This window comes from Entelurus aequoreus, linkage group LG09 (genome assembly GCF_033978785.1).
Source record: "Entelurus aequoreus isolate RoL-2023_Sb linkage group LG09, RoL_Eaeq_v1.1, whole genome shotgun sequence".
Classification (NCBI taxonomy): domain Eukaryota; kingdom Metazoa; phylum Chordata; class Actinopteri; order Syngnathiformes; family Syngnathidae; genus Entelurus; species Entelurus aequoreus.
The window spans coordinates 71,232,575-71,245,658 of NC_084739.1; the positions used below are offsets into that span (position 1 = coordinate 71,232,575).

General features: G+C 40.1%; 1 protein-coding gene across 2 annotated transcripts in view; it reads left to right on the forward strand.

Annotated features, from left to right (window-relative positions):
- Positions 1-13,084, forward strand: part of dis3 (DIS3 exosome endoribonuclease and 3'-5' exoribonuclease) — a 38,304-nt gene that overhangs the window by 14,988 nt on the left and 10,232 nt on the right. For both annotated transcript variants that reach the window (XM_062059284.1, XM_062059286.1), the window contains exons 14-20: positions 830-957; positions 1,026-1,112; positions 1,179-1,335; positions 3,113-3,327; positions 3,413-3,581; positions 9,639-9,797; positions 9,858-9,980. In XM_062059284.1, the coding sequence (XP_061915268.1) occupies positions 830-957; positions 1,026-1,112; positions 1,179-1,335; positions 3,113-3,327; positions 3,413-3,581; positions 9,639-9,797; positions 9,858-9,980 (1,038 nt within the window). The remainder of the gene's footprint in view (positions 1-829; positions 958-1,025; positions 1,113-1,178; positions 1,336-3,112; positions 3,328-3,412; positions 3,582-9,638; positions 9,798-9,857; positions 9,981-13,084) is intronic.

The following is a 13,084-nucleotide window of genomic DNA, read 5'->3' on the forward strand; positions in this document are numbered from 1 at the left end:
ACATTAACTTAGGAGCTCAATCCAAGTTAATGGGGGGGGGGCTGGAGCCTATACCAGGTGAACTCAGCGGAAGGCAAGTCACAATTTGTGCTTTTTTTATCCGCCGCAGGGTTGAAAGTAGAGATGGCCGATATATGCGTTAAAATGTAATATCGGACATTATCGGTATCGGTTTTTTTATTATCAGTATCGTTTTTTGTTGTTTTTTTTTTTTTAATTAAATCAACATAAAAAACACAAGATACACTTACAATTAGTGCACCAACCCAAAAAACCTCCCTCCCCCATTTACACTCATTCACACAAAAGGGTTGTTTCTTTCTGTTATTAATATTCTGCTTCCTACATTATATATCAATATATATCAATACAGTCTGCAAGGGATACAGTCCGTAAGCACACATGATTGTGCGTGCTGCTGCTCCACTAATAGTACTAACCTTTAACAGTTAATTTTACTAATTTTCATTCATTACTAGTTTCTATGTAACTGTTTTTATATTGTTGTACTTTCTTTTTTATTCAAGAAAATGTTTTTAATTAATTTATCTTATTTTACTAATTTTTTTAAAAAGTACCTTATCTTCACCATACCTGGTTGTCCAAATTAGGCATAATAATGTGTTAATTCCACGACTGCATATATCGGTTGATATCGGTATCGGTTGATATCGGTTGATATCGGTATCGGTAATTAAAGAGTTGGACAATATCGGATATCGGCAAACAGCCATTATCGGACATCCCTAGTTGAAAGCGGTGTGTATAAGCGACAATGTGTTTGTACGTCTTACACAACAATTATTTGTGACATTCTGGTTGACGGCAGGCGTCTCTGACCTACGCGGAGGCCCAGATGAGGATCGACGACACCAGCAAGAACGACGACGTCACCAAGAGTCTGCGCGGCCTCAACAAGCTCGCCAAAATCCTCAAAAAAGGGAGGATAGAGAAAGGGTGAGGTGGCGACTGTCGGCGCACACAAACGGACTAACAGCCGACTGAGTTCCTGGTGTGTTCTGCAGGGCGCTGACGCTGTCCTCCCTGGAGGTCCGCTTCCACATGGACAGTGAAACTCACGACCCCATTGAGCTCCAGACCAAAGAGCTCATGTAAGAAGACATTAAACTATCTTTCTTCTTGCACATGTATGAGTGAGGGCATCTCTGGGTTGTCAGGGAGACCAACTCCATGGTGGAAGAGTTCATGTTGCTGGCCAACATTTCAGTCGCCCAGAAGATCTACGACGAGTTCGCAGATTGCGCCTTGCTGAGGAAGCATCCAGCACCACCGCCATCCAACTACGACATCCTCCTCAAAGCTGCCAAGTCCAAGGTAAACAATGTAGCAGCTACATATATAATATGTTCCTGAACATCTTTTAACCGGCTGGTTTAGTGCTGATGCATAGACACAAAAGATCATTGATTCAACTTTAAGAAAATATGAAATTATTGCTGGGTTGCAATCACCGAGAGGCACTTCCGGGTTTCAGGCGATGGTCAAGAGCCCCATTAGGCTGATGTTTATTTACCTGCATCAGTGCAAATTTGGGCACATTTTGAAAGGTTTAGAGGCAAATATACAAGTGATCTTGAACAAATATATAAAATGGATGGTTTATATTTATAAAATATTTTTGAAAGATTTAAACCATTTATCATCAAGACGTTACTGCTCGCCTCGAAAGCGCTCAGAAGGATTTAGAGAAGAAAAGATTGGAGGCACATCATGTCTTTACATCTGAGGGGTGCACAAATTAAACATTAATGGCTAAAAGACAAAGTTGGACATATTTGTGCATCGCTAAGTAACGTATTTGATTGACACAACAAGTGTTGTGCTGCTGTGATCGTGACACTAATGAGAAAAAGGATAAATTTGTTTGCAGTTTATTTCCTGCAATTCATCTACAATTCATGTCTGCAGTTGTTTTTATGCTGCAAAGTTGATAATTTGTCTCATTATGTAGCTGTAGATGTCCCTGTTGTTCAGCAATGTTTGCTAGTGATATCAAGGTTCTGTATATGCTGTTGAGATTTATTCATCTGTACTATTAAGAATATTTTACTGATGCTAACAAATATCACCAAAGATCCATGTTGAATAAAGCACTTGTCTCTCCTGCACAACAACATCTAAGCTTTTAGTTTCTGTTGTGAAAACGGACAAAGAAAATACTGTGGATTGTACCAACAATCACAATATTTATTACTCGGACTTAACATGATGTTAGTTTATTTGCACAAGCAGGTCTTCTACTTATATTTAGGCATAGCAACCACAAAAGAACAGACTAATGCGATCTATTGTCCTTTCTTTACGTTTAGTTCTGCTCTCAAACACTGCTAATATACTAGCGAAAAACAAAGTTTCTCAAATCAAATGTTCAAACAAACATTTTACAAAGTGATCACTGCAGACACGAGCATGGTCTGATTGTATTCCACAAGATCACCTAAGTGATATTTTAAGAGCCATTTTTCTTCCACACACTTTTGTTTTTCTCCTGACTTTATTACCTTTATGATCCACTTCTTTCAGGACTCTCTTTCTTATCTCTCTATTTGAACAAATAATAGATGATCCAAAAACAGAAGAGCAATATTATTTTCTGCTCAGTCTCTACACTCGCTTGTTTCAATGCTACGCTCAAGCTGCTTGAAAAAAATTAGACGTGACTTCATATGCCACCCAGCAATAGTTATTTATAATTTTACCCAAATGTATTTAAAATACATAGCATGCTTTTTTAAATTTACATTTTTAAATTAATCTTTATGTATTGTTGATTTGAAATGAATTTTATTTTCCATTGTATTTATTGTTGCCATTATTCTCACAATTGTATTTATTAATTAATGTTATTATTATAAATATTTTATAATGTTAATTTCAGTGTTTTTCCTCTGTTTTCAATGCCTTGTTATTGTCAATAATGCTGCATGTGTTGCAACTCGCCTGTGCATGAAAAGTGCTTTATTAGCAACGTTTGATTGATTGACTTTACTATATTACTTATTTCTAATACTTAGTAGTCTCAATGGTGTGCTGAGTAAGACTATTTCAGTGTCAGGTATGCTGAGGTTGACATTTGCTTGTTTGATGTCAGGCGGTGCACATCCATACGGATTCAGCCAAGGCGCTGGCCGACTCGCTAGAATTAGCCAAAGTGGACGACTTCCCGTACTTCAACACGCTCCTGCGCATCCTGGCCACTCGCTGCATGATGCAGGCGGTCTACTTCTGCTCGGGCATGGACCGGGACTTTCACCACTATGGTCTGGCGTCGCCAATCTACACACACTTCACCTCGCCCATCAGGAGGTTTGAACGCTGACACTGTGACCGCACGCAACATTTTCTCAGCTCCCCCTCTCCCAGCCTTCCACATGTCTCTCCTCCCGTGCAGGTATGCTGATATTATCGTACACCGCCTGCTGGCCGTGGCCATCGGCGCCGATTGCACCTACCCGGACTTGACCGACAAGCATAAACAGTCGGCCCTGTGCAACAATCTCAACTACAGACACAAGATGTCCCAGTATGCTCAGAGGGCGTCCGTGGCCTTCCACACACAGGTGAGCATCAGGTGATGCTAGGATATCACAACATACCATAGAGCAGGCCTGGGCAATTATTTTGACTACGTGGGCCAAATTTAGAGGAAAAAAATGTGTCCGGGGGCCGGTATATCTGATTTTTAGGAGCACTAACACAAAACCTCATAACAATGTCTGATTGAATGCTAACAATTTTATGACAGACAGCCCTAAAAACAGGATGGAATTACATTTTTTTTAACTGAATGAGACACCCATATGGAGCCCCAAAGCAGGCCTGGGCAATTATTTTGACTCGGGGGCCACATTTAGAGAAAAAAATGTGTCTGGGGTCCGGTATATCTATTTTTAGGAACACTAATACAAAACCTCACAATAATGTCTAATTGAATAGTAAAAACGTTATAACAGATCGCCTTAAAAAACATAATGGAATTTTAAATTTTTCTATGAACGATAAAACACTGAATATTGACAAAATATGAACGTCACACCCCTTTTCGATCGACATATTTTACAATCAAGTGAAACGCAACAAAAATGCAACAAACAGTGAAATATGAACGCGAAGGGTACAAAATAAACCCACCGACAATCTGATATATCTGATACATCACTAAGCTTTAGAACTTTGTTGTGAAAATCTCCTTCCGCGTCTGTGGAAACGCTTCCCGCCCACACTGCTTGGTGCCTCGTCTGAGCTGCTGTGACGTAGATTACCATCGTAACTAATTAGATGACCATAGTAACTAATTATATTACCATAGTAACTAATTAGATGACCATAGTAACTAATTGGATGACCATAGTAACTAATTGGATGACCATAGTAACTAGTATATCATCCCAAAGCGCAGATTCCAACCATTGAAATACTTAGTATAGTTGAAAACATGAGTGCACATCATAATGGCAGCTACACTTTCCATCTTAAAGATCTAAAAAAATTATTTGGGAATGTCCGGCGGGCCAGATTGAAAAGCTCAACGGGCCGCATGTGGCCCCCGGGCCTTCATTTGCCCAGGTCTGCCCTAAAGGGTCATGGGGACAATTAAAAATATATACATATGTATCTCTAATGCGCACGAGAAAGCATTGGATGCATGCTTATGGTTTGAGGTGTATGTGAAAATGCCAGTTCAGGAGTTAATTCGGCTGTATTTCAAACTAGGACTTTCCCTCCCTCATGTTCTTTTAAGATTGTTGTGGCAAAATGTGAATGCCTGCCAAAAATGTATCACGTGCGCAGGAGATATCGGAAAAAAAATAAATCCCCATGTCCCTTCAGGGGCTCCGTACACCCAGAATGTACATGAAAATAAAGAATGTGGGATTTACAATATTAACTATGAACGATAAAACACTGAATATTGACAACATATGAACGTCACCCCCCTCTCCATCAAAATATTTTACAATCAAGCGAAACACAACAAAAATGCATCAAACAGTGAAATAAGAATGCAAAGGGTAAAAAAAAAACCCACCTACAATCTGATGTATCTGATATAACTTTGCTGTAAAAATCTCCTTCCACAGTAACTAATTATATTACCATAGTAACTAATTATATTACCATAGTAACTAGTATATCATGCAAACGCGCAGATTCCAAGCATTGAAATTAGGGATGTCCGATAATATCGGCTTGCCGATATTATCGGCCGATATATGCGTTAAAATGTAATATCGGAAATTATCGGTATCGTTTTTTTTATTATCGGTATCAGGTTTTTTTTATTTTTATTTTTTTTATTAAATCAACATAAAAAACACAAGATACACTTACAATTAGTGCACCAACCCAAAAAACCTCCCTCCCCCATTTACACTCATTCACACAAAAGGGTTGTTTCTTTCTGTTATCAATATTCTGCTTCCTACATTATATATCAATATATATCAATACAGTCTGCAAGGGATACAGTCCGTAAGCACACATGATTGTGCGTGCTGCTGCTCCACTAATAGTACTAACCTTTAACAGTTAATTTTACTAATTTTCATTCATTACTAGTTTCTATGTAACTGTTTTTATATTGTTTTACTTTCTTTTTTATTCAAGAAAATGTTTTTAATTTATTTATCTTATTTTACCATTTTTTTTAAAAAGTACCTTATCTTCACCATACCTGGTTGTCCAAATTAGGCATAATAACGTGCTAATTCCACGACTGCATATATCGGTTGATATCGGTATCGGTAATTAAAGAGTTGGACAATATCGGATATCGGCAAAAAGCCATTATCGGACATCCCTAATTGAAGTACTTAGTATATTTCAAGACTTGCGGTCATTATAAAACATGAGTGCACATCATAATGGCAGCTACACTTTACATCTTAAACATCTGGAAAAATATATTTGGTAAGCTTAAAAGGGCCGCATGTGGCCCCCGGGCCTTCATTTGCCCAGGTCTGCCATAGAGAAAGCCATCCAAATATGCCTCCGAGTGGCCGTAGACAGGATAGGTCGGCGCTATTTAAGTATTTTTAAAAAGCTAATATAGTCATGAATTCAAACACAATATATTTGAATTGTTTATACTAATCAAAGATCCTTATGACATGAAAGCACTTGTTTTAAAAAGGACCCACTGGAATATCTCTAGTCAAAGATCCTTGAAATTCAAGGAGCTTTTTTTTTTAAGGTGGTGGTACTTAAAGAGCCAAGTTGTTTCTGAGGCGGAAGTTGGGGAAAAAAGTTTGGCAACCGCTGCTCTTTATGACAGAAGTTCTTAGCTGTTTTTAAAGGCCTACTGAAATGAATTTTTTTTATTTAAACGGGGATAGCAGATCTATTCTATGTGTCATACTTGATCATTTCGCGATATTGCCATATTTTTGCTGAAAGGATTTAGTATAGAACAACGACGATAAAGATTGCAACTTTTGGTATCTGATAAAAAAAGGCTTGCCCCTACCGGAAGTAGCGTGACGTAGTCAGTTGAACATATACGCAAAGTTCCCTATTGTTTACAATGATGGCCGCATGAAGTGAGAGAGATTCGGACCGAGAAAGCGACAATTTCCCCATTAATTTGAGCGAGGATGAAAGATTTGTGGATGAGTAAAGTGCAAGTGAAGGACTAGTGGGGAGTTGAAGCTATTCAGATAGGGAAGATGCTGTGAGAGCCGGGGGTGACCTGATATTCAGCTGGGAATGACTACAACAGTAAATAAACACAAGACATATATATACTCTATTAGCCACAACACAACCAGGCTTATATTTAATATGCCACAAATTAATCCTGCATAAAAACACCTGCGTGTTTGTTATGCTAGCTCCTAGCTCCTCTGCTAGCTCCTAGCTCCATAGAACACGCCAATACAATTCAAACACCTGATCAACACACACAATCACTCAGCCCAAAAGACCGTTTACCTAACCCAAGGTTCATAAAGCTTATATATTTTTAAAAAGTTACGTACGTGACGCGCACATACGGTCAAGTTATCGAATGTTTAGCAGCCAAGGCTGCATACTCACGGTACCTGATATTCAGCTAGGAATGACTACAACAGTAAATAAACACAAGACATATATTTACTCTATTAGCCACAACACAACCAGGCTTATATTTAATATGCCACAAATTAATCCTGCATAATAACACCTGCGTGTTTGTTATGCTAGCTCCTAGCTCCTCTGCTAGCTCCTAGCTCCATAGAACACGCCAATACAATTCAAACACTTGATCAACACACACAATCACTCAGCCCAAAAGACCGTTCACCTAACCCAAGTTTCATAAAGCTTATATATTTTTAAAAAGTTACGTACGTGACGCGCACTTACGGTACGGTACGTGTTATGCTAGCTCCTAGCTCCTCTGCTAGCTCCTAGCTCCATAGAACACGCCAATACAATTCAAACACATGATCAACACACACAATCACTCAGCCCAAAAGACCGTTCACCTAACCCAAGGTTCATAAAGCTTATATATTTTAAAAAAGTTACGTACATACGCAAAAAAAGCCAAAGCTGCATACTCACAGTAGCACGTCTGCGTCTTTGTCATCCAAATCAAAGTAATCCTGGTAAGTGTCTGTGTTGTCCCAGTTCTCTACAGGCGTCTGTGTATCCAAATAAAAAGTCCTCCTGGTTAGAGTCTCTGTTATCCGAGTTCTTCCATCTTGACTGCATCTTTCGGGAATGTAAACAAAGAAGCGCCGGCTGTGTACTGTTGTGGCTGACTACGTTCGAAAAATACGTCCATTTCGCACCGACAACTTTCTTCTTTGCTTGCTCGGCTTCCTTCTCCATAATGCAATGAACATGATTGAAACAGATTCACGAACACAGATGTCCAGAATACTGTGGAATTATGAAATGAAAACAGAGCTTTTTCCTATCGGCTTCAATGTGGAAGGCATACCCGTGTTCGTCGGGCTACGTCACACGCATACGTCATCCGCAGAGGCGTTTCGAACCGGAAGTTTAGCGGCAAATTTAAAATGTCACTTTATAAGTTAACCCGGCCGTATTGGCATGTGTTATAATGTTAAGATTTCATCATTGATATATAAACTATCAGACTGCGTGGTCGGTAGTAGTGGGTTTCAGTAGGCCTTTAAGGAAGTGCTGCGACGGTTTTGGTCAAAGATCCTCTATGTGGCACGAGTGCTCTCTTTTTAGGAATGTGCTGTGAAAGAGTCACACAATTGACAGTGTTTCCCATAAACTGCCAAGATACCTGTGGCGGCGGGGGCGTGGCTATGGTCGTGGTTGTCATGACATCATCGAGTAGTTTGCATAATTCACTACAATGATATGATTTTCTCTAAAAAGGCTCAAAAAATGTATACTTACTAATTAATAATAACAGTTTTGTTTTAAACGTCCATCATCCATCCATCCATTTTACAATATAATTACAACACTTTATGTACATATTTATATACAGATTTGAACAATAAGTTATTCACTGAAATATATTTATTAATTGTGGTTCTTACAAAAACTATATCTTATAAAATATAAAAGCTAAAATGTCTCTTAAAGCTCTGCCCCTTTAATTAGTGCACACTAAATAATTTAACTTTAGCCTACTACTACAACCATATTATACATAACATAACATATTTAGGGGCGGTATGGTGTAGTGGGTAGAGCGGCCGTGCCAGAAACCTGAGGGTTGCAGGTTCGCTCCCCGCCTCTTGACATCCAAATCGCTTCCGTTGTGTCCTTGGGCAGGACACTTCACCCTTGCCCCCGGTGCCGCTCACACTGGTGAATGAATGATGAATGAATGGTAGGTGGAGGTCGGAGGGGCCGTAGGCGCAAACTGGCAGCCTCGCTTCCGTCAGCCTACCCCAGGGCAGCTGTGGCTACAAATGTAGCTTACCACCACCAGGTGTGAATGAATGATGGGTTCCCACTTCTCTGTGAGCGCTTTGAGTATCTAATAATAGAAAAGCGCGATACAAAATCTAATCCATTATTATTATTATTATTATTATATTATTTACCAGCAACATAAAGTGAAACAGAGGCAGAGGTGTCCTGCCACAGTCAGTAACAAATAAACAGAAAACAGTAGTAGTGGTAGATAGACACAGAGCTTCATCAAACATCTGATCCACTGAACAAAGAGCTCCAAAAATCTTGAACTTTAGACTGCCATCAGTTTTACTCCCTCCACTTAACCATGTGTTTCCTACTGCCTGCAGACTTTGCACCCTTTGTTATATACACATGTTGTGTTTCTAATATAAATACATTTAATAAAGTCAAATACAAATAAGGCAACAAGAGAAGTATCCTACACTTCTCTTTTGTAAAGTAAATGTGAACAGCCGATATGGGCATTTACATCAACTATTTGATTTGCCTGAGAAGCTGGACAGGACAAAAAATTAAAAATATTTTTTTTTTTAAATTTGTGGCGGACGTAATTCTTTCGTGGCGGGCCGCCACAAATAAATGAATGTGTGGGAAACACTGAACTCTTGAGCGGGATTTGGTGACATCATCATAGGATAGACTTTTATATGCTCTTGTTGACCTCTCAGCGTGTGACCAATGACAGATCACGTGTTTAATACACGATCCTCCTATCTTGGCAGTTGTTCTTCAAGACCAGAGGCATTCTGAGCGAGGACGGCTTCGTCCTCATGCTGAGGAAGAACGCCATCATTGTCCTCATCCCAAAGTTCGGCCTGGAGGGCACGGTCTTCTTCGAAGGCAAAGACAAGAGAGGCCCAAGCCTGGTGTTTGATGCCGAGGTAATGAAGCTCAAATGTCATGATGATGAACAAAATATTCATTGTTTTTTTCGCGTGAAGGCTCCATCTCTGACTGTGGAGCAGCACACCTTCCATATTTTTGACCGAGTGAAAGTCACCATCAGCCTGGATGACTCCAACATTCAACACCAGAAGATCCGCATGGCTCTCACTGAGCCTGTGGTAAGAACACACTCAATGTGCAATTCTGCTAGGATGTGCAGTGTGTGGATGTTGCAACGCTTAGATGGATGTTTTTGATTGATTGAGACTTTTATTAGTAGGTTGCACAGTGAAGTACATATTCCGTACAATTGACCACTAAATGGTAACACCCGAATAAGTTTTTCAACTTGTTTAAGTCGGGGTCCACTTAAATTGATTCATGATACAGATATATACTATCATATATACTATCATCATAATACAGTCATCACACAAGATAATCACATTGAATTATTTACATTATTTACAATCAGGGTGTGGAGGGGTCGGGGTGGGGATATGGACATCAAGTAGTGGACATAGAGAGAGAGAGAGAGAGAGATCAGAAGGCATAAGAAAAAGAAAAAGTATCTGCATTTGATTGTTTACATTTGATTATTAGCAATCCGGGGAGGGTGTTAGTTTAGGGTTGTAGCTGCCTGGAGGTGAACTTTTATTGCGGTTTTGAAGGAGGATAGAGATGCCCTTTCTTTTATACCTGTTGGGAGCGCATTCCACATTGATGTGGCATAGAAAGAGAATGAGTTAAGACCTATGTTAGTTCGGAATCTGGGTTTAACGTGGTTAGTGGAGCACCCCCTGGTGTTGTGGTTATGGCGGTCATTTACGTTAAGGAAGTAGTTTGACATGTACTTCGGTATCAGGGAGGTGTAGCGGATTTTATAGACTAGGCTCAGTGCAAGTTGTTTAACTCTGTCCTCCACCTTGAGCCAGCCCACTTTAGAGAAGTGGGTAGGAGTGAGGTGGGATCTGGGGTGGAGGTCTAGAAGTAACCTGACTAGCTTGTTCTGAGATGTTTGGAGTTTAGATTCTTGAGGGTTTTGGAGGTGCTAGGGTACCAGGAGGTGCATGCATAATCGAAAAAGGGTTGAACGAGAGTTCCCGCCAGAATCCTCAAGGTGCTTTTGTTGACCAGAGAGGAAATTCTGTAGAGAAATCTCGTTCGTTGGTTAACCTTTTTGATTACCTTGGTTGCCATTTTGTCACAGGAAAGGTTAGCCTCTAGAATGGAACCTAGGTAGGTGACCTCATATTTCCTGGTGATGACACTGTCACCTACTTTTATGGTGAAGTCATTGACTCTCTTAAGTTTGATGTGGGACCCAAACAGGATGGATTCTGTTTTACCCAAGTGGATGGATAGCTTGTTGTCAGCGAGCCAGGTGCAAGTTCTACAGAGCTCAGCACTGAGGATTTTCTCCACCTGTGACTTGTCCTTGTCTGATACCAGCAGGGCAGAGTCATCCGCAAACAAAAACAATTCACAGTCGCATGCCGATGACATGTCGTTTATGTATATTAGGAACAGTAAAGGTCCCAATATACTGCCTTGGGGGACTCCACAGCTCACCGAGAGGGGGTGGGGGGGACACGATGCCGTTCACCTCTACCACCTGCTCCCTCCCCTCCAAGTAAGACTGCATCCAGCTCCAAGAGGTTTTGTTAAATCCGATTGCTCTGAGCTTATCCAACAGTATAGCGTGGTTAACGGTGTCAAAGGCCTTCTGAAGGTCCAGCATGACCATGCCGCAGTATTTGCCCGCGTCCACCTCATGTTTGATGTGGTCGGTCAGATAGAGAAGGCATGTGTCAGTGGAGTGGTTAGTTCTGAAGCCGGATTGGAATTTGTACATGAGTTTATTAGTGGCAAGGTAACTATCGACCTGTTCATAAACTATTTTCTCCATTACTTTCGAAATGGAGCTGAGAATAGAAACAGGTCGGTGGAGTCCATTGTTTATTTCCCATTCATTGTCAATGAGGGGAATTCCTGGTAATCAGGGAATTTTGTCCATTGTTTATTTCCCATCATTGTCAATGAGGGGAATTCCTGGTAATCAGGGGATTTTGGGAAGTGAGAAACATGCTGGCTTGAATGTCCAGGGAGAGTGGAGTGTGTGGATGTTGGAACGCTTCAAATCAGATGAGGGATGTGGGATATGCAGTCGATTGTATATTTCCCATTCATGGAGAAAATTACAGGAAAACTGGAAATTTTTGAAACTATTGCCCCCAGCACAGTTGTCTTAGATGATATCAATGGGTCTGTGGGGGAAGTTTTCCGAATCAGTTGAAAAATTATGACGTCGTAACACTTTGAGTTTAAAAGTGGTATTTCGGAATTCCTGGAATTTTGGGAAAACCGGGAATTTGTATGAAAAGGAAAATGGTAAATTTGTTGTTCCAACTAGGAGCAATGTTTTGAAGGTGAAATTGTCAAAAACGGTTGAAAATGGAGACTGTGAAAACTTTCCAGGAGGAAGTAGAAATAGGGCTTTGGAGAAGTGGGAATTTTGGGAAATGCTGGAATTTTTTTGAACTTGGAAAATGGTAGTTTGATTGTGCCAAGTGAGATGAGTGTGTGGATGGGGGAACAGTTCCAATCGGGTGAGAAATGTGGGATGTGGAGTCAATTGTATATTTCCTAGTCATAGTCAATGGGGAGAAAATTACAGGAAAACTGGGAATTTTTGAAACTATTGCCCCCAGCACAGTTGTCTTAGATGATATGAATGGGTCTGTGGGGGAAGTTTTCCGAATCAGTTGAACTTAGAATTTAGAAGTGGTATTTCGGAATTCCTGGAATTTGGGGAAAACCGGGAATTTGTACAAAAAGAAAAATTGTAGTTTTGTTGTCCCAACTAAGTGCAATGTTTTGAAGGTGGAATGGTCAAAAACGGTTGAAAAATGGAGACTGTGAAAACTTTTCAGGGGGGGAGGTGGAAATAGGGCTTTGGAGAACTGGGAATTCTGGGAAATCCTGGAATTTTTTTAACTTGGAAAATGGTAGTTTGATTGTTTAAAGTGAGATGAGTGTGTGGATGGTGGAACAGTTCGGGTGAGAAATGTCGGATATGAAGTCAATTGTATATTTCCCATTAATGGTCAATGGGGAGAAAATTACAGGAAAACTGGGAATTTTTGAAACTATTGCCCCAGCACAGTTGTCTTAGATGATATGAATGGGTCTGTGGGGGAAGTTTTCCGAATCGGTTGAAAAATGTTGACGTAGTTGCACTTTGAATTTAGAAGTGGTATTTCGGAATTCCTGGAATTTGGGG